General features: G+C 53.2%; 1 protein-coding gene across 8 annotated transcripts in view; it reads right to left on the reverse strand.

The window, feature by feature from the left end:
* SAMD11 (sterile alpha motif domain containing 11) overlaps positions 1-25,608 on the reverse strand; it is a 273,793-nt gene continuing 248,185 nt past the window's right edge. For all 8 annotated transcript variants that reach the window (XM_063145111.1, XM_063145108.1, XM_063145107.1 and 5 more), the window contains 6 exons: positions 25,252-25,367; positions 23,262-23,340; positions 21,023-21,726; positions 7,967-8,091; positions 3,979-4,089; positions 1-1,318 (listed from right to left, as the gene is read on the reverse strand). In XM_063145111.1, the coding sequence (XP_063001181.1) occupies positions 1,070-1,318; positions 3,979-4,089; positions 7,967-8,091; positions 21,023-21,726; positions 23,262-23,340; positions 25,252-25,367 (1,384 nt within the window). In that variant the 3' untranslated portion in view covers positions 1-1,069. The remainder of the gene's footprint in view (positions 1,319-3,978; positions 4,090-7,966; positions 8,092-21,022; positions 21,727-23,261; positions 23,341-25,251; positions 25,368-25,608) is intronic.

Genomic DNA, 25,608 nt, shown 5'->3' on the forward strand with positions numbered 1-25,608 from the left:
GAACGTGCAGGTGTTTTTAAAAACAGAAAGAGCAAATCGGGAAAGACGGACAGGCGTCACTCACGTGATTGTTTCTCCACCACTGTACAAATCGCGAGGTGGGGGGACGGGGGGACAGCTGGCGCGAGCCCCCTGCCCTGTTGGGTTTTTCTCCAGTACCTATTAACCTGGTCATGGCAGCCAGGTACAATGTGCAACTCCGTATCTTCTGCAACGAAGCTCTCCCCCCCCACCCCACAAAATATCCACACACACGCACGCACACAAAACAAAATAAAAATGGAACACACATCTTCTGTACACGCGCATTTCAAGAAGGGGAGAGTCACAGCCGCGCTCTTTCCCCCTTCTGCCTGCTCTATGCTCCTGATCTCCCCTTTTCCCAACGCTATATTATTATAATTAGAATTATTATTATTATTATTTCCTTCCACAAAACAAGTCCGTGCAGGGCCTGGCGAGGCGGGCATCTCTGACAGTCAATCTGCAATGTCGAAGCAGCAAAACCCCTGAAAAGGCAATTTTAAAACGATCGGAACGAGAGAAAAGAAGAGCGCTAAAAAACGAACACACACTGTACCCCACAGAGCTAGCTGTGCCGTACCATCCAAACTGAAGTAAACATGGACCGGAACGTGGGCGCTGGGTCACTTCGTCTGTCTTTGGTATTGTTTCGAAAGTTGTTAGCGATGCATAGACACCCTGAAAGAGGAATTGTGTACTGGTTCCAGCGAGGGACGCCTTTCGAAAGAGTCGTGGGGCGGGGAGAGGTCCCCCCTCGGACGGCCTCCAGAGTTGCATTTCCGTAAAGGCGAAGGGGGGGGGGGGAGCAAACGTCCCTGTTCTCCGAAAATCACGGGTCCCTTTCGAATTGCTTCCAAGAAATCTTTGGGTTGGTTTCCCCACCCACCCCCGCCGCCACCTCTTCCCTCCTCGTCCCACAACCATCACTGTAAAATCCTAAACGTTGGAGCGCCCTTCCGTGGCGCTCCGTGCTTCAGACTGAAGGTTTCAGTTCCGGGAGCCCGAGGACCGAAGACAAGAGGCCGGGCCGGGCCGGAGCCGCCAGTTAAGACGGCGGCTTTGCAGCGTCGTTGAGCCCAGCCAGTAAGGGGTTTCCATTTTCCTGCTTTGGCGAGATGCGGCTGGCGGGGATGAGCGTGCTGTTGTACGGCGAGGAGGCCACGCTCCCGGTGGAGGACGGGCGGAGCTCGGCGGGAGGCAGGTCGCGGTCTGGGGGTCGCAGGCCCGGGGGTTGCAGCGGGAAGGCCATGGGGAAGCCGGCCACGTACAGGACGCGGCCAACTCTCTTGGCTACCTGCGGATGGAAAGGGCAAGCAGAGGTGGGGTTAACCGGTGGGCGAGGCAGCTTTTGTGTGGGTCACCAGTGCCCTTGCCGCAGCCAGAGGGTTGCTTTCAGGAGGGCAAGGGGGAGTGGGCGTCCGAATTTTAGGCCTGACCAACTAACAGGATTTGTACAGGTCTAATGACCCCGGCTGCACTGGGCAAAGTGGAAATTCGGCATCAACGTAGCCAGTATAGAAAACTATGGAAAATGGGGCAGATATTTGCAAAAGTTGTTCACTTCCGGAAGACTTGAAACCAATAACAGCTGCTCTCAAGTTTGCTGTAGAGCCCTTTTCTGGGGTGGGTTTGGGGTTGTTCCTGCCCATGACTTCCTTCCCATCCTAGAAGGCGAGAAGCTTGATGTTAAAAATAAAAAGGAAAAGAGCGGAGATTTTCATGTTGTGGAGTTGTGCCTCCTTCCCAAATTGCACACGTGTACAGAATATTGCAGAATGCGTATATGCACACACTCGCCCTGTAATGGGGGTGCGACTTATGCCATACGAGCGAGAGATCTCCAAGCTGCCTGTCACACACCGTTGCGATCAGAAAGCAAGCCGGGGAAGGAACGTGCAGACACACACGGCAGTTTGGGGCTTCCTTACATCAGACACCGTGGATGGGGTGTCCAGGATCCGCTTTCCGCCGGGGGAAAGAGCTCCCCTTGTGAAAAGTCCCTCTGCCTGGTTTTGGGGGATCCCCCCCTCCCCTTGACACCACCCCACAGCTCGAGGGTCCCCTGTGTAACGTTTCAGGGCCCAGGGAAGTGCCCTCCTGCCACCACAGTTGATGCGGCTGAACCCTGGATGCGATCTCATCCAGAGGCGCTCTGTGCGAAGTGAATCTCTGCCAGTTATTCCCAGAGGGAAAAGCCGCACGCACCTCCCGTATTCTACAGCTTGGACGGTGGAAATTAAAAGTGTGGCATGTGAAATCTGCAGATGACAGGGAGGGTCGTCCCTTACGTCACCCCTGGGTCTGGGCAACCCGTCTCCTCACGCCGCCGGGTTTGCACTCCCTGCTTTAGGTAATCCCACACACACACACACACCCCATTCATCTCAGCCTCTCTGTGTCTATGGTGCTAGTCCCCCATCTCTGGGACGCGCCCCACAGCGCAACAAACCCGCCTTGCCAAGGCATGCGCCGGCCTCCCTCGCCACCCGCCAGCCCCTATACATTTGTTATATTATGTTAAAACAATAAGGGCGACTTTATTACTTTCCCTGCAGCCCTTGCTGTTTACGAGGGGACTAATAAAAAGGTTCTCTGGGCAATTGTTCCCTGTGGATCAATTCGGCAGGAAATAAAACTGATTCAAGGAAAATAAAAAGGGGGGGGGGGCGCGAGGGAAAGGAGCCAAAATCCAGGAGCACCGTGGGGGGGGGGGGGGCGAAGTTTTGACTTTTGCTGGGTTGTGCAGAGGGACGGCAAGCGCCGAAAGCAGGCCGGGAGGGAAGACTGTGGCGGTAGCCATTAAAAAAAGACTCTATAACAAAAGCCATCACACACACAAGGTTTGCTAACCGAATAATACCCCGGTTGTTTGGGGTTAAATATGAGCCCCTGTTTTTATTGAAGCTTTAACAGAAACCAGCTGTGGTGGTGTGAGAGCAAGACGGGTGATTTGGGGGGGGGGGGGCACAGGAGAGAAGGCGATGAATACAGGGGGGGCAGGCAGGCAGCTGTGGAGAGGAACCGGGGGGGGGGGGCTGAAGTTAAATTGCCGGTGGCACAAATGACGTTTGATAGAAAAAGCAAGGGCATGTTTTCTGGGGGGGGGAGGGAGGGGGGGCTCAAGGCCTTGCTCCCGCAGTGTTGGGCCGAGAGGAATTTGAGGAGAAAAGGGGCCCCCACTGAGAAGCTGCCTGATTGTAAGACTCTAACCCTGGTGTGCTTCCTGACACCACCGCCAGCCACGAGGCAAAACAGCAACGTGGGTCAATTCTTCACACGCAAGAGAATGATTATGCGCACGCCGGATAAGACCCGAGGCTGCAGGCAGGAGATGCGGGCGTGCGGGTGTGTGTGTGTGTGTGTGTGTGTGCATGTTTTCGGTCCCCCTGTTTAAAAAGAAAACTAGCCCATCACAGAGGGAAGTTTTTCCTTAGTCTCATCACTTGTCTGCTGCTTTTCTGCTTCCGGGGAGTTTTGCTTTTTATTTATTTTTTCCTGAAGAAGGGATCATAGGAGTCCCTCTAAGGTGTGTGTGTGGGGGGAGGCTCAACCTGCCTGAGTCAGTGGGCGCGTTTGGAACGTCGGGGTAGTGTTGTGGGAACTCTCACAAAATGGTGGGCGAGGCTGGCCCAGTCATAAAACGGCTGTCACGATGCGCATGGCCCGTCAGAAAACATGCATCTCCCAGAAGGGAAACCGGGGAGATAAAAAGAAAAGTCACTTGCCCAAGAACTTAAGTTCAAAGATGGCGTTTGGGGTGGCATTTCTAGCACCCTCTGACTCTGCTTTTCTCTGTGCAGTGGCTTCGCCACCCGTGCCGACGGTCCTACGCTAATGGACCTGCTGTCTGAGCAGGATGCGGCCTCTGCCTTGCCCCTATTAAGACGACCACCAGCAGGGAATCTAGTCTTTGGGAATCTTCTGTTTTGTGGTGTTCGTTAAAAGTGCTCTTACCTGTGACCTTATCTTCAACGCCGGTCCCAACTTCAGCCCCATGTTATTCAGTAAGTGCTCTTCTGTCAAGAGCGGCAACGTCTCGCCATCGATGGCCTGTTCCCGGAAGACCTGACGAGAGGGGAGCAAAAAACAGGGTGTGGGGATGGGCAGGAATTCTCCCGTGTGCTTTTTCAGGGCGGAAGTGGGAGAATTGCCGTCCACGTACAAAACCTGTTAATGTCAGAGTTTGAAGTTCCCTCTGGGCCCGCCTCACAAGCCGTGGTGTAGCAGACCCAGGGGTCGTGGGGATGGAAGCACCAGGACTTTTTTATTGGCAGGGACACCAATCTCCTGGAGAGCAACCAGGATGATCAGGGGTTTGGAAACAGAGTAAAAGAACTGGGCATGTTTAGCCTGGAGAAGAGAAGATTGAGGGGAGACATGATAGCACTCTTCAAAGTCTTGAAAGGCTGTCACACAGAGGAGGGCCAGGATCTCTTCTCGATCCTCCCAGAGTGCAGGACACGGAATAACGGACTCAAGTTAAAGGAAGCCAGATTCCAGCTGGACATCAGGAAAAACTTCCTGACTGTTAGAGCAGTATGACAATGGAACCAGTTACCTAGGGAGGTGGTGGGCTCTCCCACACTAGAGGCCTTCAAGAGGCAGCTGGACAACCCTCTGTCAGGGATGCTTTAGGGTGGATTCCAGCATTGAGCAGGGGGTTGGACTTGATGGCCTTCTGGCCCCTTCCAACTCTACTATTCTATGATCTGCCTCCTGCCCTTGAGATTCCCTGTTACTGAGCTTAGCTGCCATCTTCATTGTACCTGGGGAGGAGGGATGCATTTTCCCAGCAACAATTTATTGAGGGGGCAATTAAGGCACATTTGCTTTACGCAAGACCTGCTCCTTGTGACGATGAAAACTTCCAGGATTTACACTACTGCCTTAAAACGGTTTATAACAGCATTGACAACTGTTGGGGCCCAGGACACGCTCGATAGACAGTTTTCAAAGTGTCGGTATAGATCTGGCCCAGCTCTCCGCCAGACCTCCCCGGCAGCTGCGGGTGTGTGTTTTTTTTGCAGGAGAGAGAGCAGGCAAGACAGCTCCGGGTCTCCCCGGCGGCCTGGCTTTCTCACACCGTAAAAACCTGTTAAAGTCAGAGCCTGCTGTGGACTTTTTTAAAAAATGAAAGAAGCGCTATCCTTTTAACTCGCTCCGTGCCAGCCCCGTGTCGCTCCATCCCGCCTCCCCCAGAGTCTCCTCCTTTTGCTGGCTCAGTCCAAGGCGTTGACAAGTGTGTCTGCGTGCACCTTCTTTTCTGGATCACGCTCCAAAAGAGACAGTTGGTCTCCGTTCCCTTTGGGATGCGGGGAGACCTCGGCCGAAGCCGAGAAGCGTCACGCCGGGTGTTGGGGAGGAAACGGGCATCATCCGTGGCGCAAGGCCTTGTCCGACGGGGCACACGGACGCCCTTCCAGAATCGCTGGACGCCAGGTATCCCTAACCCCGGGCCACTGGCTGTTATTCAGCCCACGAGACCTTTCCCCCTGCTGCTGAAACGTAGACTGGAAGCTCCTTGAGGACAGAGACCTGCCTTGCAGGGAGGAGAGGGAGGTGTCTTATGACACTTAGGGCGCAACCCTGTGCGTGTGTAGACCGCAAAAATGTCCTACACCTCCCAGAATGCTGCGAGTTGTAGGACTTTTTTTGGTGCTGCGTAAATACGCACAGGGCCATGTCTGTAGTAAAGCACCCATAAAACATTGACAGTGCTATAATAAGATGGTTGTTGGTAAGAGCAGCCGATGTATGAGTCTCCATCTCGGTCAAAAATAACCATAGAATCATAGAATAGCAGAGTTGGAAGGGGCCTACAAGGCCATCAAGTCAAACCCTCTGCTCAATGCAGGAATCCACCCTAAAGCATCCCTGACCGATGCTTGTCCAGCTGCCTCTTGAAGGTCTCGAGTGTGGGAGAGCCCACGACCTCCCTAGGTCACTGGTTCCATTGTCGCACTGCTCTAACCGTCAGGAAGTTTTTCCTGATGTCCAGCCGGAATCTGGCTTCCTTTAACTTGAGCCCGTTATTCCGTGTCCTGCACTCTGGGAGGATCGAGAAGAGATCCTGGCCCTCCTCTGAGTGACAACCTTTGAAGTATTTGAAGAGTGCTCTCATGTCTCCCCTCAATCTTCTCTTCTCCAGGCTAAACCTGCCCAGTTCTTTCAGTCTCTCTTCATAGGGCTTTGTTCCATTTCGTTCCATTTTAAAGAATGGAACGAAACCTGCATGCCATTGATTGTTCCTAGCCTCTCTTCCTGGCACTTTGGGTCTCTTTCTCACCCGCTTCTTCCCTCCCTGTTTTATCACGTCCCCTGCCTCCGTCCGTAGGACATGGCCACCCTCTCTTCGTCCCTGCCCCAGATGCCTCCGGAATCCGTTCCTCCTCTCTCTCTTTCTCTGTCTCTCTCTCAATAGGGTGTTTATAAGAGCTAAAGTGAACAGATGCAGGTTTTGTCTCCTGACCTGCGGCCTCACCCTATGCCACATCATGGGTCCCACCTAGCAGTGATGGATGGGTTGCTTTTGCACCAAGAGCATTTTTTGGGCTTACGGGGTTTTCCCTGCTCACTACCACCCCTCCCCGCCCCAATCCCCCGGAGCTAATCAAGATCTACGTTCCGCAGCGCGGACCTTTGAGCGGCTTTCTCACAATTACTGGACAAACTTGCCAAAAGCCGGGATGCTAAACATTACAACTTTATAACAGGGTGGGCGACCGGAATCTAACCATGGTGGTGGTGGGGGAGTGGGCATGACAGCCTTCTTCTGCAGGCTGAAGGTCTGCCTGGATTTATTTAGTATTTTAAAATATGAAACTGAACTGGGAATAAATTGACACTGCAATCCCATGCACGCACGTACCCGGGAGTAAGTCGTACTGAACTCAACGGGGCTTATTTCTGAGTAGATAGGGTTGCACTGTAAATGTATTTTGTAAAAGATAAAATTTAACTGGAAGTCATTTTCCCCTGATCTCCTTCGCCTTCAAGCTGGTCACCCACCCACCCCCGGTCTCTATAATACGATGATTTTCCCTTGGTTTTCTTCGTTTTGCCTGAAACTGTCAACATCCTACCCTTGATTTTTATGAGCGTCAGTGATATAATGCATCTCTCCTCGTTAACAACGCTAAGTGATTTTCCGATCACAAAATATCCTACCTATAGAATCGACACGATTAGAAAGGAAGTTTCAGAGTCAAACAGGGAAGCCTGAAAGATAACAACTCTGGTGGCAAGCGTTCGGGGTTTAAAACGTTTCTGGGTCCTGTTTCAAGTGACGGGCTTTGGAGCTGACATGAGTGCAGAGAAAATGTGTTAGCTCTGAGCACGTGCAGAGTGGCCTTTTCTCATCAGTCAGTAACCACTCCACATCAGGGATTTAGTAGTGGCACGCCATGTTTACTGAACGGTGAAGGAATTTAGGGAGCATGAATTTCTACCACAATAGGAATAGCCCGGCCTGTGAGCATTTTCACAACAGAATTGTACAAAGACAGAAAACGTGCAAAGCGTATGGTGTTGAACGCGGCATTCATCTTCACGAGAAACTCGGATTTCTATAACTTTAAAAGAGCCCAAGTTTCTAGCCCCTATGATTAAAACTGCACAGTTAAGCCCAGGCAAAATCTCAGAAGCCAAAAGGGTCGCTGACCAAAACTTCCAGTGACTGGGAGAAGCAGAAATGTATTGTGCATAATTTCTATTCAGCTTGCAGAATCCAGCATGCCTGGATGCAGAATTTTAACGAATGGATTTATTTATTTCGCTTTGGGCGCACACCAGCTCTGGAGGCGACCCTCTGGGGATTGTCAGCACCTCTCTCTTTTTTGAACAACGACGACAAAAATCAACTCCTGGGTCTTCGTTGATTTGTGGAAACCGGAGTCCAGGTTTCCCCCCCCCCCCTCCAATTTGGGAGCGGCCCGGAATTTACCTGCACATACTCTGCACAGCCAGCCAAGTTGGCCACGAAGCTGCAAACATCCTCCACGGTCCACTTGCTGATGTCTTCCAGCGCCGGGCTCTCTTCGCCGTCCAAAAAGAGGCCTCCCATGGTGCCTGGATTGGGTTGGAAGAAGGGGATGGATTGAGAGGGGGAAGGAGAGGTTTTAGAGTTGGGAAATTCGGGGTGAGAGAGGGAACATAAATCACGAAACTCCCTCACCGCCGGCCTCTTCTAGCGTTTTCCTCCAGCCACACATTCATCTTTAATGAACTGTCAATTAAAACACCAGGCAGGGTCAATTTGCAGGCCACAGCCTCCCGGAGGTTCCTAGCCTTTGGCGGGGAGGGGGCGCGGGGTCTGAAAGAATGACAGTCGGGGGGGAGGGTCCCCCTTTTCAACTAATGTCTTCAGTGTGTTTAATGCTGCAGAGGTGGGGAGAGCATTCGTCAAGGCCTACAAACCCCCAAAGCAAAGCAACCACAACGAACTGTAGTTACTCAGCGAGGGTCCCCCGTTCACCTCCGGCAACGTGCTCAGAATAGAAACCCAGGGCCTGGCAAGCTCCAGTTTTGCTTTTTCTGGCGTCCCTAATTGCTCTGTTCCTTAAGAGACAAGCAAGCAATTGCACATCGACAGATCCCTTGCCTTTCTCTCAATCGCGCACACACAAAAGCGAGAGAAAGGCAGTGCGGTTAGTGGTTAGAGTGTTGGACTGGGACCTGGGAGACCCGGGTTCTAGTTCACTGGTAGCTTTGGGCCAGTCACCGACGCTCAACCTCACAGGGGTGTTGTGAGGATAAAATGGGCAAGAGGAGAGACGTGTAAGCCACCTTGGGATCCTTTGCAAGAGGGAAAAAAGGCAGGATATAAATGTTGCTGGGATTATTATCATCAACAGTCCCTTCACCACAGAGGGGGGCACACGAATAATGCAAATGTGGTTCTCCCCTCTCTGAAATTTGTATGTGGTACAGCCCCTCCCTGATTGGCTGCCTCTGTGCCCTTTCTCTTTCCTGCGGTCAGCGACAGAAGAAGAGAAGATGGAGGGGAGACATGAGAGCACCCTTCAAACACTTGAAAGGTTGCCACACAGAGGAGGGCCAGGATCTCTTCTTGATCCTCCCAGAGTGCAGGACACGGAATCACGGGCTCAAGTGATAGGAAGCCAGATTCCGGTTGGACAGCAGGAAAAACGTCCTGACTGTTAGAGCGGTACGACAAAGGAACCAGTTACCTAGAGAGGTTGTGGGCTCTCCCACACTAGAGGCCTTCAAGAGGCAGCTGGACAACCATTTGTCAGGGATGCTTTAGGGTGGATTCCTGCATTGAGCAGGGGGTTGGACTCAATGGCCTCAGAAGCCCCTTCCAACACTACTATTCTATGATTCTATGACAGCCTAACTGCACCCGGGGCCCACCCATCCCTCGCTAAAAGTCGCCTTTTCCTGGGCTTGCGTCCCAGCTGGAAAGAGGAACATCCCAGAGTGGTGACTCACGCAGAGATGCCACATGCAACCTCCTCTGTGGGCAGGTAATTCCGCCACCTCTCGGAATTCCACAACTCAATTCTGCAAACGGAATGAGGTCTCCACCCCACCATCCACTGGAGGTGGTCTGGAAGGAGGCACGCTGCTCAGGACGGTGACACGGGATCTCTAGAAAGGACTGGAAAGATGCGGTCTGAAATCCTCGGGAGACGCTGCTAGTCAACGTTGGGCAGGGAGTTAGCAAACTCGTGACCCGCGAGACATTTGGGCCTGTAACTCCCATGGTCCTTCACCACTGGCTGATGGGAGTTGTAGACCAAGCATTTGGAGGGTCACAAGATGCCCACTCCTGATGTGGACAGCGTGGCGGTTATTGGTCCAAAGTATCAGGCGTTTCCTGTATAGAACTACGTCCTTTCAGCCTCACGGGGTCTCTTAAATGTTTTCATTCATTGCTTTCCTGCACTGATCCAGCCGTTCTCTCAGAGCACAGAGTCTGGGAAATTCTGGCCCAAGGATTTGTTCAAACTAAGCCTACTATCTGCTGATACACGGTTGCCCCGAATGACACGGCGAACGGCTACCAAGGAGGACAAGGAACGGTGATTAACCTCCACCACCCACCACCATGGTCTTGCTTCTAGGATGCTCGCCAGGAGGTGATGATTTTGGATAGAGAGACAGGACTCCTGCCACTTCACTAGAGATGAGAGGGAGGCCTTTGTGGTCTCTGGCCAGGCACACTGCGCAACGTATGCGCTGGGAACCCTGTGTCGGCCTCCCACCGATTTTATTTCTCCCTGCCTCAGTCCAGAGACGACGTGAAAGAAAAATGGGAAGTGGTCTGAGATGTACGTATCAGGGCAGAGGGAGACATGGAGGCAGAGGGGTGGATTTAGGGGTATCCGGAAAATAACAGAGGAGTTTGCTTTAGGGTGTCAGGGATGCTTTAGGGTGGATTCCTGCATTGAGCAGGGGGTTGGACTCAATGGCCTTATAGGCCCCTTCCAACTCTACGATTCTATGAGTTGGCCGTGGCCAGAAGGATGTCTGGGTGGGTCAGAAAACTTTCGGCGCATGGGACTTGCGCATCACAACTATTTTGCGCAATGGCAGAAGGACCGACGTGCGGAGTACGCAAACGGCTGTATCCTGTCGGTTCCACAGATGGCAAATGGGGAACTACCGAACCCCCCTGAGGTTACCCAAGTGTGCACACCTCCCGCCTGCACAGAACTCTCGGTCGGCGACACGCAAACACCCAGAGCTGGCGCACCCGTAAACCTAGCCCGAGAGACGACGGCGCTGTTCCCGCCTTAGGGTCTTGCCAGGTATTTGGCTGCCAAGCTTCAATAACCAGGCCCCGAAGCTGTTGATGCCAAGCGCTGGGGAGGCGCCTCGCTTCCACCAGCCCGCTTGGCAGCGAAGCGGCGACTCGGTAAACAGAGGAAGCGGTGTTGAGCTCAATTATTCCAGGCACAAGCCGAGGCTCCAGCGAGGCGCCTCCCTCTGCAGCCGGCATGAGCGTCTCCTCCGAGGGGATCTGGCAGTAACAGCCAACTGATTTCAAATTATGCACTTTCTCCTCCTTCCCGAGGCAGGCCAAGGATAGCAGAGCCACTGGGAACAGAGCCTCCATTGCTCAGCCGGCCAACTCGAGCCTTGGGTATTTGGCTCCGGAGCGGTATGAGCACACTCCGGACCCGGGGAGCAGGGCAGCGTTAAAAAATCCCCGTGTTTCGTGGGGCCAGATGATCTCCAGGGACTTTCCAGGGTGGAGAGGCCTTCCGTGAGCTGTTTCTCTACCTGCGTCTTAACGCAGCTGCTTAATCTGATTACTGGCCTTTGGATCTCTCTCTCTCTCTCTCACACACACACACACACACACGCTACTCCCAGCCTGTTCACATCGCAGCAGGCTCCTGCCGCCGGCCCCTTTGAGCGCCAAAGAAGAAGAATTAGCCATCTCCAGGGAAGGAGCCACACTCAGAACGGCAACGCGCTCAGATACACAACAGGCAGCCTCGCTGGTAATTGTGCGGTCTCTTTGCATCCGGAGGGAATGAATGTAAAAAGGAAGGAAGGAATCCATGTCCCCCAGAGATGTGGCACAATTATCCGTCCCGGGTGGAAGCTGACTGAAAAGAGCCAAGCACAGAGCAGGAAACTCACGCAGAGACGCAACAGGGTAGCCTCCTCTGTAGTTTTTTTAGGAGACTTTTAATTTCTTTTAGCTGGTTTCTCACGGAACAAGGACAGCCTCTCTGTTCCATGTTAGGTCTCCGAGATCCAGTGACATTTGGGGAGGGGGGATTTCAGAGCCCCAACTCCCAAAGGGAACGCCGCAAGAGACGACACCCCAAAACAAGTCCCTTTTTTGCCACGATTCACTGCAGAGGTGCTGCTGGGGCAGGACTACTCAGCTGGCAGCCCTACTCAGAAAAATGTGCCGGGTCCCCCTCTCTCCAAACACTGGCTTACCACATTCAGAAGCCAATGAAATAATACACGTCACCATCCAAAGAGGAAGACCCCTTACGCCCAGTGTCCGAAAAGATATCACCGCACCCCAGATTCACTGAGATTCCTGCCTCCCCCACCCAAAACGATCAAAGTGTTTTGGAGTCACCTTCTCTGGATCGCTTCGCATTTTCAGGCCTGGTCCCTCCCCGCCAGCAAATCTTAAAAAGACAAGAGGGATTCCTCACAACCGCCCCCCAAACAGGAGAAAAGATCCTTCCCCTTCACTCTCTCTCTTTCACTCACACCCACCCCTTCACTCCACGCTCTCCCACCTAGGGTTCTCCGCCACATATGCGGGGACGGGCACCATGTTGCCCGTCGTCCAGGCCTTCTCCCTGCAACGGCTCCGCTTCCGTTTTCCAAAAGAGCATCTTTTCGCTGTTTCAGACGCTCCCATTAAAAAGTGCATCGCTTGCGGGTTCTTTGGGTAACTTAACTCATCCGGGGAATCTTAACGCTTTGGAAAAAGAGCGAGATCATGTTCCGTTACACCTTGGGGGAGGCGCAACAGGGGCATTGGGCCAGCCAAGCACCCAGGGCTGTCCATCATGCACCACCCAAATCTTAGAATCATAGAATAGTAGAGTTGGATAAGGCCATCGAGTCCAACCCCTGCTCAATGCAGGAATCCACCCTAAAGCATCCCTGACAGAAGGTTGTCCAGCTGCCTCTTGAAGGCCTCCAGTGTGGGAAAGCCCACAACCTCCCTAGGTAACTGGTTCCATTGTCATACTGCTCTAACAGTCAGGAAGGTTTTCCTGATGTCCAACCGGAATCTGGCTTCCTATGACTTGAGCCTGTGATTCTGTGTCCTGCACTTTGGGAGGATCGAGAAGAGATCCTGGCCCTCCTCTGTGTGACAACCTTTTAAGTATTTGAAGAGTGCTATCATGTCTCCCCTCAATCTCCTCTGTTCAGGGGTCTGGAAACAAAGCCCTATGAGGAGAGACTGAAAGAACTGGGCCTGTTTACCCTGGAGAAGAGAAGGTTGAGGGGAGACATGAGAGCACTCTTCAAACTCTTGAAAGGTTGTCACACAGAGGAGGGCCAGGATCTCTTCTCGATCCTCCCAGAGTGCAGGACACGGAATCAGGGGCTCAAGTGACAAAAACAGCATCCTAGGTTCCAAACCGGAGCTGACTGGCAAGGATGCAGGATCATCCTTGGACGGCTGGGAAAGCAGTCCAAATTCTCCTCCATTGATTTAGCGTGAAGCAGAGGGCTTAAATTTTTTTTAGAACACACCCACATCCAAAACACATTTTTATTTTTTTGGTACGCGAGATCTGAGCTTGCCTGGAAGAAGCCGCAAGTATTTTCCACACGGCCACACAAACGCAGCCCTTGCCATAGTATTTTATCTCCAGAAAGCGCAACCTGCCATCCTTTCTCTGTCACCGGGAAAACACACACACACAGAGAGAATGTCTCGATGCCGTAGATGTTTCTGGCCTGAAGGATGGCAGGGGGCTGGGGATGATTTATTGCCAGTTGCGGGGGTGGGTGGGGTAGGGTGGAGGGAGAAAGAGAGAGAGAGAGAGATGCCAGACGCCGAATTTTGCCAAACTAAACAGCGCTGGCTGAACTTCCATGAGGACAACCGAGCGCAGCAGGCAGCACCCAGAGGAAACAGGTTTGACTCCAGATCAACTCTTCCTGCCCCAAGAGAGTTGTGGGGGAGTGCATTCCATCCCCTCCCCCCCTCCACTCCCCCCGCCAGGCTCCCATTAATTGGAAACAGCTGGGCCTTACTCACGCAGAGGACTCTTGAGACTGGCCGGGCGACTACCTTAAAAGCCCAAGGGGCTAGAAGTTTATTCCGAAGCAATGTCCCACACAGTGTTGGCTCCTGGTTTTGTGTGTGTGTGTGTGTGTGTGTGAAGGGAGGCGGACCTTTAAGAGGCCTCGAGTGGGCCTCTCCCGCCTTGCCAAGACCACTACTCTGCACTGCCTTGCCTCTTCACAGCTCCTCTCTCACCACGGTTTGGATGCCTCAAACTCCCCGCCTGTGATTTATAGCCTTGCTAGGTCTGGAACCCCTTTCAGCCCGAGGGATGAATTCAGTTCCAGGGAAGCGGTCAGGGCCCGCGTTCGAGTGATGCCCAGGGCCCGCTTTCCATCGACGAGCTGCTCGCTACTGGATGGACCTGGCCTACGAGGGGGCGGAAGTGGGTTTGGATTTAGATTCATTCTGGATCAACTGTGCTGACAGAAGAGGAGACTTCCCCGCTGCAGGGGGTTGGACTTGATGGCCTTATAGGCCCCTTCCAGCTCTACTATTCTGTCATTCCTTGGCACGGCAACCCCATGAAAAGGCTACAGAGAGGGAGAGAGAGAGAGAGAATACAGAGACTGTGGAAAGAAGTGAATTGTGGGGGGGGGTGTAGAGGGAATCCCCCAAAATCAGACAAAGGGGCCTTCCGCAAATGGACCCCGCGTTCCCACGGAAGGCGCAGAAGGCAGATTCCAGATCTGAGCCATGGAGGCGGGGCTGAGAAAGCTCCACGAGTAGCTACCAACTACCAACTATTCACCTCCAGGACACGATGAGAGAGAGAGAAGCTGTGAAGGTGAATCCTGGATGTTGACATCAGGGCAGTTCCGCACCGCAAACTGATTTAATAGTTCCTCTCCACCGCTGCCTCGCACCCCGCTGCCCATGAAGCATCGTCTGAGGAGACCGAGGGATCTCCATACGGAGACTTCTCAGCTCACGTCCTTGGCCAGGCGCATGGTCTGCCCCGGGGGGGGGGGGCGGCAGCCGTGTGGAGGGGCGCTCCGAGAGGAGAAGAGAGATCGGACCTTCAAGTTCCACGCGATGCTCCTTTTTTCATCTTCGCTACGACTTCGCCCTCTGCTCGAAAGAAACGGATTTGGCCTACGCCTCCAAGAAAGCGCTGTGTTTTGCATGGAGACGGGCTTGCTTGCGTGAGTCGCCCATGTAGAGGATTCTGGGAAGTTCGCTCCATTGGCATGCATCGTCCGTTACACACCATGCCCTGGGTGCACTATCGCACTATCCTTGGCTTCTTCTCACACTGCCAACGAGTTCCAAACGTTTCCCCCTCTTCTTGCTCTGGCCATTTTGGGTCAAGAGGCGAAAAGGAAGAACCCGACGTGGGCCTCTCTGCTGATCCACATCGGGGGGGGGGGGGATTTAATCCATCTTGTTATTTCGCTCCCTCTCTCTCTCTTTCTCTGCCCCGCGGAGGGCTGGGGGTCACGGAGGGGCCCTGGAAGGCAGCCGTTAATTGCTCTCCAGACTGTGGATCGATACGAAGATTTTAGCCTCTCGCTAAAGGAAGGAAGGTTCCATCCTTCACCTTTTCCAGAGGACGGGGGCGGTGGGGGGGGGGGAGAGAGGGAACACAGCCGAAACCCTGACGAGATGAGGTCATTTGGCAGCGGACGGGTTTTCATAAGGCAGCTCGGGGAATCGACCCAGCAGCGGGCTGCTGCGTCGATAATTTTCTGTCACTGGGGATAGAAAATGGCCCTCTGCCTCCAAAGTGCCGGAGGAGCCAGTGTCCTCCACCACCACCATCCCTGCCTTTTTCCCTCCCTGGAATGCAGCCAGCCTCTCCCCGGGTGCGCCGGATCATCCGCGGATATTATATCTTCCCCTTTCCCCTTTCTACCCTCCGTCTTCCAGTCAGCTGCTATCTCGATCTTCCTGCCTTATTTATTTATGTTCCACCCAGCGCTGTGGCGAGGCCATAAACACAGAGACACGTACAGACCCGCGCACGGTAACGGCCACATCCAGAGGAGACCAAGCCCCTGAGCTCCATCACCCCTCATTTTCCCCCACCGCTTTGCGGTTCCCCCCTCCGTTGCCTAAGCAAGTCAAGCGCTGCGCACTTTGACGTCTGTGCGTTGTTGCGCTTTTTCAGCTCATGTATCTTTTCACCTGGAGCGCTGCTACCGTGCCTGCGAAATCGCCCGCTCCGCCCCCGGCGTTCTCCTTTCCCCACCAGTTATTTATTTCCGGGCAAATCCGATAGTACAGCAGCCTGAAACTGCGCCATTACGGTAAAACAACACGCACTGCTTTCCCCGAAGATCACATTAAACAACAGAAGTGAAGAGAAAGTATTAAAATTAGTTTTGGGAGAAGTTTGCGGTCAAAGTTGGCATTGTTCTGATCAGGAAACCTAGACATGCCTACTCAGGAGCAAGAACCACAGAGCTGAATGGGACAGAGTCGAGCATGGGTGGCGGGAGCCTTGCTCGCCTTCTCCGCGGGATGTTGGGGCACCCTCTCTCCCTCCCCCTTTACGGTTGAGTGGAGAACTGCCCCGCTCTCCTCTTTTGTCAGCAAGACCACCCTTCGACGCTCCCAACAAAAAACAGGATGGACCGAAATATAGCGCAAGGACAGCAATACACGGGACGAAAGAGTGGCTTTATTGTGCACAGAGGGGGGAAAACGGACTTTCCCCGCTCCACAATAAGACGGAAAAGGAAGGGGAAGAGCAGAGCTCAGTGCAGGATGGGGACAACGTCATGTGAGTACAGCGCTGCAAAAACACATACCGGACATGGCGAGAATGCGATAAATCACTGGTGTGATGGAGCTCACTGTTAGCAGAATGGACATACTGCCTCCTGTCCCCGCAATCACACGTCTTTTCTTCGTTGGATTTGGTACAGACATTAAGAAACCCCGTTGTGTGTGAATAAACCCCATGTGTAACCCCAAAACCTACCAAAGTAAAGATTTCCTTGTTGATTTAAAAGAGAACGGGGAAAAACAGACAGCAGGCTTAACTGCAATTCTAGCAGCAGTGGTTTTTCCTTCCCTACAGTCTGCAGCCCAGCTGCTAGAAGCTCAGCACGTGCTCAAAGGCAATACAGGAAAGCCCAAATGATATAACCTGCATTCGGAGCCACCCGGGCAGCTGTGCTTAAAAAGGGCCGATGGCGGGAGCCGCGAAAAGGCGTCAACGAATTGCAGCAAGAGCGAAGTGTTGCAAGATTCGGTTGTGAAGCGACACTCCTACGAAAAGCTGCGCTGATGCTTAGCAAGGGCTTGGAGCAGCGTGCGCCTCACCACCTGGGAGGAATCCCACCCCTCCGTGGGCTCTTTAAACCCCGCATTTCCCTTTTAAACGGGAATAGTTCTTGCCAAGCAGTCTCATCTGTCGAGGCGGCTGAGGACATCCATCACGGCCGACCATCTGTCTGTCAGAGAGAAATTGCTCCTTTCCTTCACACTGAATGGCAGGCCCCGGCGGTTAGCGGCGCCGGCGTTCGCCTTGACCCGACCCGCTCCTTTTCAAAAGAGGGTGTGTGTGTTTCATCACCCAAGTGGCGTGTTTACCTTCCGTCTTGGCTCCCCCACGAAGGAACGCCCCCCCCTCCACATTTCAGCTCATGATCTCTCCTCCTCCCCCAACTAAACACAAGAAGCTGTCTTAGAGCGATCCTAAGACCCTTGGTACATCTGGCCCAGTATTGTCGACACTGACTGGCAGCAACGGCTCTCTAGGGATTTTAAGAAAGATTTCCCAGCCCTACTTGGAGGTGCTGCAGTTTGAACTGAAGCCTTTTTGCATGCAAAGCAGAGGGCTCGACTCACGACTGTAACTCACTGGTGCATATAGCATTAATCGCTCCCATTACACAGGACTGGAAAGCATTTTAAATTCCCATTAAATTCCCACATACTGGACATGCGCACTGGTCTGAGTACTTATTTCAAATTCCTCCTCCAGTTGCTTAGTCCGAGGGAGGCTCAGAAGACGGCAGCAAGGGACAGGGCCTTCTCAGCGATGGCCCCCTAATTATGGAATGATCTCCCCAAGAAGATCTCCCCAGCTTTTCAGTGCCGGGTCAAGTCTTCCCTCTTTCCCCAGGTATTTCCCATGTGATGAGATTTTAATCGATTCCTGATCTGTTTTTTGTTTTTTTAAAATGTTTGGCTGAATGTTTTTTTGATATATATTGTCTGTTGTATCTTTTTATGGCTTTAAATTTTGTATATCGTTTTTTCTGCAAACCGCCCAGAGAGCTTCAGCTATGGGGCGGTCTAGAAGTGTAATAAATAATAATAACAATAATAAGAATAAATAATAATTCCTAGGCATCTGGGGATGTTTTTCCTAGCCCGTCTGTTCGCCTGCCCCCCCCCCCCTTTTTTGTGCTTCTTGAGATGATTTCTACGTCCCGGCTGCCCACCCGCCTCTCTCACCCAGCTCCACCATCATTTCTCTCTTTCTCTTTGGGTAAGTGTATTTAGACTGCACAGGCTCCTCCGTTTTCCATAAAACTGCTGCTATCCGACCCCGCTGAAGAGGGAGGGATGCAGATAGACAGATTGAAGGAGTAAATGAACGGGGCAAACTTCCAGCAATTAAGGCGGTTTTCCGGCGGCTTCTTCCTGCACCGGCACGGACACCGGTGAGAATTGGGGCCCGTCCTTCCCGCTTGATCGCCACCCAGCCGAGAGAGAGAGTAACGGCTGGGACAGGCGTCCAGGGCATGCAGAAGGTGGCAGGTTCGATACCCGGCCTCTCCAGGTAGCGCTGGGGAAATTTCCGCCTGGAACCCTGGAGAGCCGTTGCTGCCAGTCAGTGTCGACAATACTATGCTAGATGTATGAGGCGGCTCCCTATGTTCCTAGAACCTAAAAAAGGGGCCTGGGTCCGCATTCTGGGGAGAAAGGGGTGCGCTTACACTTAGGGGTAAAGAAGGAAGATGGTGGAAGGCAATCTGAGCGAGACAGACGTAAGACCACTAGGAATACTGACCCACACGCACCACTTTCCCACCCAGCTGCTGTTTAACCCCCGCTCCGTCTTCTGGCCTGCCGATACACACGTGACGCCTTTTCCCTTTTGCTCCCCGAGGCCAAGGTCCAAAAAACCCTTTATCATCTTTACTGGTCTTCGCCGGCGCCCCTCCAATTTATCAGTGTCTGTCTCTGAGGAAGCCTTTCCAAGCAAGGCCAGGGCGATTTCGCTTCAGACACAGTAGGGTGAGGCGGGCAACAGATTCCACCATGACCCTCCCACCCCATCAAATGTCAATCAGAGGGTGGGGAACATCAGGCCGGGGCAGGGGAGGGCAAAACTCGGGGTAAGGGAGGGTCAGAGATGGGGAAATGGGGACATGAGAGCACTCTTCAAATACTTCAAAGGTTGTCACACAGAGGAGGGCCAGGATCTCTTCTCGATCCTCCCAGAGTGCAGGACACGGAATCACGGGCTCAAGTGACAGGAAGCCAGATTCCGGCTGGACATCAGGAAAAACTTCCTGACTGTTAGAGCAGTACGACAATGGAACCAGTGACCTAGGGAGGTGGTGGGCTCTCCCACACTAGAGGCCTTCAAGAGGCAGCTGGGCAACCATCTGTCAGGGATGCTTTAGGGTGGATTCCTGCATTGAGCAGGGGGTTGGACTTGATGGCTTTATAGGCCCCTTCCAACTCTACTATTCTATGATTCTGTGAAATGTACTTTACAGAAGTTGTTGGACTGCGACTCCCATCACCGCTCACTGACTCAAATGTGTGATGGGCGTTGCAGTACAACAACATTTTGGAGGGCCACCCCAGCTTAATTGATAGGTGGTAAGATCCCATCACACTCCATTCATACAATCGGTGCGCATGTGTGAGTGAGCATAGCGCATGAGCACTAAGGTGGAAGGACAGAAGAACTACCTTGCTGGATGAGATGAAATGTCTATCCCAGGGGTGGGCAACTTGTGGACCTCCAGATGTTGAGCAGGAGACCCCATCTTCCCTAACCCAGGCTGGCTAGAGCTGAGAGAACAACTTCTTCTTCTTCTTCTTCTTCTTCTTCTTCTTCTTCTTATTATTATTATTATTATTATTATTATTATTATTATTATTATTGCTGCGTTTCTATCTCGCTTTTTCTCCTCCAAGGAACCCAAGGCAGTGTACATAATCCTCCTCCTCCTCTCCATGTTATCCTCACAACAACAACAACCCTGTGAGGTAGGCTGGGCTGAGAGTCTGTGACTGGCCCAAAGTCACCCAGTGGCTTTCCATGGCTGAGTGGGGACTCGAACCCGGATCTCCCGACTCCCAGACTGGCTCTTGCAGTCCAACAACATCTGGAAGGCTATACACTCCCCATCTTAAGTTTCTAAAATATATCTGAAGGAACAGTTAGCATCCTAAAGCAAGTCCAAGGGGTCAGGTCACTCAAGGCAGAAGAGGCAATTGCTCTCCCCACCTCACGCCAGTAAAAAAAAAATCAATAATTAAATAACTGACAATATTCAACACCCTTTAATGGTGCCTAAAATAGGTGGCTTGAGGCGGCCACCTCAGGACTCTACCTTATGGCAGGGCCGGCCTTCGGCAGAAGTCAGCCTGGAGAAGTTCTCACGAATGAACAAGTTCAGGAGCAGAGAGACGTATAACTCTTTAAAGCTTCTTCTGCAACTATACATGTCTTCTTTTGTGAGAACAGAACCAGAGCCAAAGTGCGCGGAGAGATTCTTAAACTAAAGGAACGGGTTTGCTGTCGTATTTAAAGGATGAAAAATGGGGCATTTCTCGGACGGCTGAACAAGCGATGTTCAAGGCTGTTCGTCTGCTGCCCAATTCCTGCTCGCGATCGCTGCTCACTTTGCGTGAACGGGAAAGCCGCGCAAATCGAGCAGTGACCCAACGGGAGATTTGCGCAAATCTCCCCCGATTTGTGCAAATTTCCCCCGTAGCCTAAAGTGGGGCGGATTCAGCCTACCGCCGAAATTTGCGCAAATCAAACCGGGGATCCGAAACGCGACGAACGCGAGCGCGTGGTCGACAATTTGCGGAGTTTTGGGGGGCGGACACGTGCCGGCGTTCGGAGCGCCGGACAGGGCCCGCTGGCCCATCTTACGAGCAAAAACGAAACGTTCGTACCTCCCTACGTGTTTCGTTCCCCATCTGGAAGCCAAACCTTGCACCGACGAGGCCACGGTCCACCCGGAATGCCGCATATTGGTAACATGCCCCAAAGGGACCCCCTTCCGTACTCTGGGCTCCCCCCTCGCACGCCGCTCTCTCACCTACCTGCATGGAAATAGGGGCTCATGGTGTACGGAAAACCAAACGGCAGCGGCTGAGGAGGCGGGAGGGAGGCGGGTGGGAGGTATTTCGCTTCGGGCTTGCTGATGACCGGGCCAAGGAGAGGGCTGGGCGACTCGGCAATGGCAGAGCTGCAGGGGGCGTTCTGGCCGGCAGACAGTTCACTCAGTTCTTTGGTGCCATCGCAGGCTTTCGCCGCCTCCTTGCATTCCTTCGGCTCGCCGCCTCCGCCTCCGCCGCTCTCCACCTTCAGGCCGTCCGGCTTCTCGTCGCTCACGTCGGCGTCGCTCTCGGAGTCCTTCATCTCCTCGTCGTTGCCGTCGGGGGGCCGGCTTTCGGACAGCTCTTTGGATTCGCTCTGGCCCGGCGCCTCGGCCCGGTGGTGCGCCGACTTCCGGCTGCCCCGCCGGCTGCCCGGCTCCTTGGGCGGGGTGGTGGAGGCGCTGGGGACCCCGTGGGGGTTGAGCGACAGGAGCGGGGTGTTGTTGTGCCGCAACACCAGCATGGCGTTCCTCCGTGAGAGCTCGTCCCGCAGCGGGTGTCCCTCGGGGAGGTCGTGGACGTTGCGCAGGGCCGGGTGGTCCGGCGGCAGGCCCGGGTGCAAGTTGATGGGGTCGCCGGCCAGTAGCCTCTGGCGATGGAGGTTCTCCATTTCCTTCTGGCGGATGATCTCGGCCGACATCTCGAGCCTAAGTGGAAGAAAAGGGAAGCAAGGTTGGGTCGGGGAGGAAACGGGGTGGGGACCCGAGTTCAAGTCCATCCCTGCCGCAGACCTGCTGTATGGCTTTCGGCAGGTCACTTTCTCTCCTGGTTTTAGTGGCGCGTCTGTGAAGCGGCCTGCCTCATGGGATAAAACCACAACAACAACGGAAACAGCCAGTGTGGCGTAGTGGCTAAAGTGTCGGACGGGGAGTCGGGAGATCCGGGTTCTAGTCCCCATTCGGCCGTGGAAACCCACTGGGTGACGTTGGGCCAGTCACAGACTCTCAGCCCAACCCACCTCACAGGGTTGTTGTTGTGAGGATAAAATGGAGAGAAGGAGGAGGATTATGTACGCTGCCTTGGGTTCCTTGCAGGAAAAAAGGCGGGATATAAATGCAATAATAAAATAAAATAAATAAGCCTGATTTATTTTTGATTATTGCATGTACATCCACCCTCTTTTCCTCTTTTAAAGAAACCAAGGTGGCTAACGTAGTCCTCCTCCTCCTCTCCATTTTATCCACACGGCACCCTTGGCCAATGGATTACGCGGAGAGTCCGTGACTGGCCCAAAGTCACCTAGTGAGCTTCATGGTCAAGTAGGGACTAGAACCCGGGTCTCCTGAGTCTCAGTCCAACCCTCTAACCGCCACGCCACATGGGCTCTTACATCAAGTGACCCTATGAAAAGGAGGACAGGGCTCCTGTATCTTTAACAGTTGTATTGAAAATGGAATTTCAGCAGGTGTCCTTTGTATGCCTGCAGCACCTGGTGAAATCCCCTCTTCATCCCAACAGTTAAAGCTGCCTTCTTTTGTATCTGGTCACTCTAGTATAGCTCCGGCAGCTTTAACTGTTGTGATGAAGAGGAAATCTCACCCGGTGCTGCATGCATACCAATGGCACCTGCCAAAATCCCCTTCTCTGTACAACCGTTAAAGATACAGGAGCCCTGTCCTCCTTTCCATAGGGTCGCCCCATCTTACACCACACTGGCTGTGTGCGGGTGTGGGTGCATGTAATGCCTACACAAAATGACTAGCAGGAACGCAGCAAAGAATCCAGATATATTATGTTTCTTTGTTGAAGGCAGTGGGTCTGATCCAGAATTGCATCCGCTCCCTTTCTCAATGCAGGCCGCACCTTGCAAGGCCCATTCTCCTTCTCTTCCCGCCAGGGATGGCGGGGGAGGGAGAGAGAGGGCCGTGGCAGTCCAATCGCAACACCCGTCCAAACGCCCACCTCCCAATCTCCCATCTCCCCCTTAAGGGAGAGAAGCTGTCCGGGAGAGCGCCGTTGGAGCGGACTGATAATGATGTGCCTGGCACGGCCTTCGTCTCTGTGGCTCAATGAAGCAGGCCAGTTAATCTCTCCTCCTCCACAGAGATGTGAGGGAGCGCAGGGATGGAGTCGGGGCCAAGCCGCGCGGGCAGCTCTAGCTAGAGGCACTGGGGGGGAGGGAGGGAGGGAGGGGAACACACACGCACACACACTCCTTTTGCAACCGTCTCCTGCTTCTAACCTGGCAAGGTTCTGTTTTCTCAGCATCTCCTGCTGCCGCGCGAATATCTCTGCCTGGGCCGGCTGTAGGAACCCGTAACCTGGGGAGGGAAAGCAAGGGAGCTGGGCGTTAGTGAACCCAGAACTGCACGAGGCTACTCAGAAGAAAGGAAGTCGGGCATTTGGCGCCTCTAGGCCAGGACTGTACCTCTCCCAGCTCTTTGGTCGAAGTTCCCGTTTACTGGAGACGTGGAATCTTCTGAGTTGAGAGCAAGGGGGCCAGAGGTGGCCTGCGTGGCCTCCCCGTCCAACCCACGGGCCACCTATCCCAGGCCCAACCCTCTGTCCTCACCCATTTCTTGCCCCCCCATTTTCTCTGCTGCTCAGCTGTTTAACACCAATCAGCTGATCAGCAGAGATGCGAGGTAAGAGTTAAACCTCTCCTCCCTGAAATCTCTCCCACCCCTTTGATCAGCAGGAAAAAAGAGGGGAGTTGGTTCAAGAGCCCCACTGCTGAGCAGCGGCCCTGTAGCCCCTTCCCCCCCCCATGCTGTATTGTTTCCTGACGATCAGCTGAGCAGCACAGTGGTGGCGACGAGAATCACAAGGTTTAAACCTCCCCTCTCTAGCATTGGCCCCTACCCCATGCCACGCTACTTAGGTGATCAGTGTAAATGCCTGAGCGAGGCAGGGGAGTGAGGGGTGTGTGTGTGTGAATGGATGGGGTGTGCGTATGTGGATAGATGGGGGTGTATGAGAGAGAGAGAGAAATAAGAGAGAGAGAGAGAGAGAGAGATGGAAAGAGAGAGAGGGTGGGTCAAAGAGAGAAAACGGTGTAGTAGAGAGAAAGAATGGTGTGTGTGTGAGTGAGAGAAAGAGAGAGAGAGAGAGAGAAATGGAAAGAGAGAGAGGGTGGGTCAAAGAGAGAAAGTGTAGTAGAGAGAAAGAATGGGGGGTGAGAGAGAGAGAGAGAGAGTGAGAGAGAGAGAGAATAGTGTCTGTGTATGAAGGACAACAGGGAAGAGAGAAAAAGGCAGAGATAGGTGGGTCAAAAAGAGAAAACGGTGTAGTAGAGAGAAAGAATGGTGTGTGTGTGTATGTGAGAGAGAGAGAGAGAGAGAAATGGAAAGAGAGAGAGGGTGGGTCAAAGAGAAAAAACAGTGTAGTAGAGAGAAAGAATGGTGTGTGTGTGTGTGTGTGTGTGTGTGAGAGAGAGAGAGAGAGAGAGAGAGAGAGGGTGGGTCAAAGAGAGAAAATGGTGTAGTAGAGAGAGAGAGAGAGAGAGACAGCGGCCCTTTCTACACCTAAGGGTTATCCCAGGAAAATAGAGGGTTCGTCCCTGCCTGCTCCTGGGATCCTCTGTGTGTCATTTGCGTGCACAGGGATGATCCCGGGATGATCCCTGGAAAAAAGGCAGGTGTAGAAATGGCTAGAGAGACCGGGGGGGGGGGGGGGTCAAAGAGACAGAAAAGTGTGTCACAGGGAGAGAGAATGGTGTGTGAATGTTAAAGAGGGAGACAGAAAGAGAGAGAGAGAGAGAGAGAGAGAGAGAAGGGGTGTTCTCTTTGGCTTTAGTCCCACCCAATGCTGACACCCAACTCCCAACCACTTTTGCCAGAAGAGATCTATCGCTTCCCCCCCCCCCAAAAAAAAGACCCTCTCCAGTTTGATGTATGTGCGGTACCACTGTGCTCTGCCTTTTGACTGTGAAGTAGTAACCACGGTGCCGTTAAGGCGAGACTCCAGGGCAGATGTCCAGACCCCCCCCCACTCAACAGAATGAGGAGAGTCCCCCACAAACACAGCAGGGTAGCGTGTCACATTTGGAAGCCAGTAGCATAACACACATTAACATCTGAAGACCTCCCCACCCACCGCAATAATACAAAAGTCTAAAATCATACGAATGCCCTGCTAAGGAAGGACACCCCTATCCAAAGCCCCTTCAATTGATGGAACGCCCTGGGTGTAGCCATACGGGACTCATCCCCCGCAAAGCTGGGCACACTTACCTGGCGTCTGGCACAAAGCCGAAGGCACCCCTAAAAACGGGGGTCTCAAGTGGGGTCCTAATGCAATGTGAGGAGCGTTTTGAGGCGACAGAAGAGGGGGTGGATGGGACATCTCCCTAAAAGGGGGGAGAAAAAAAGAAAGAGGAGGTTAAACGTTCTGCTTGGGGACGTGGGAGAAAAGAAGGCGTTGGCCAAAGTCCGAGGAAGCTACTCAGGAGCAGAGGAACAAGAAAGGTTTCCGGTCCCTAGCTCAAACGCGTGACTTTTGAGTTATTCCTGATGTGCCGTGCCAAACTCAGCAATTCCCTAAGTAAGAATATCATAGGCTGAGCCAGGAGAACCAGGGCACAAAGGACG

This window comes from Elgaria multicarinata, chromosome 20 (genome assembly GCF_023053635.1).
Source record: "Elgaria multicarinata webbii isolate HBS135686 ecotype San Diego chromosome 20, rElgMul1.1.pri, whole genome shotgun sequence".
In the NCBI taxonomy this organism is placed as follows: Eukaryota; Metazoa; Chordata; class Lepidosauria; order Squamata; family Anguidae; genus Elgaria; species Elgaria multicarinata.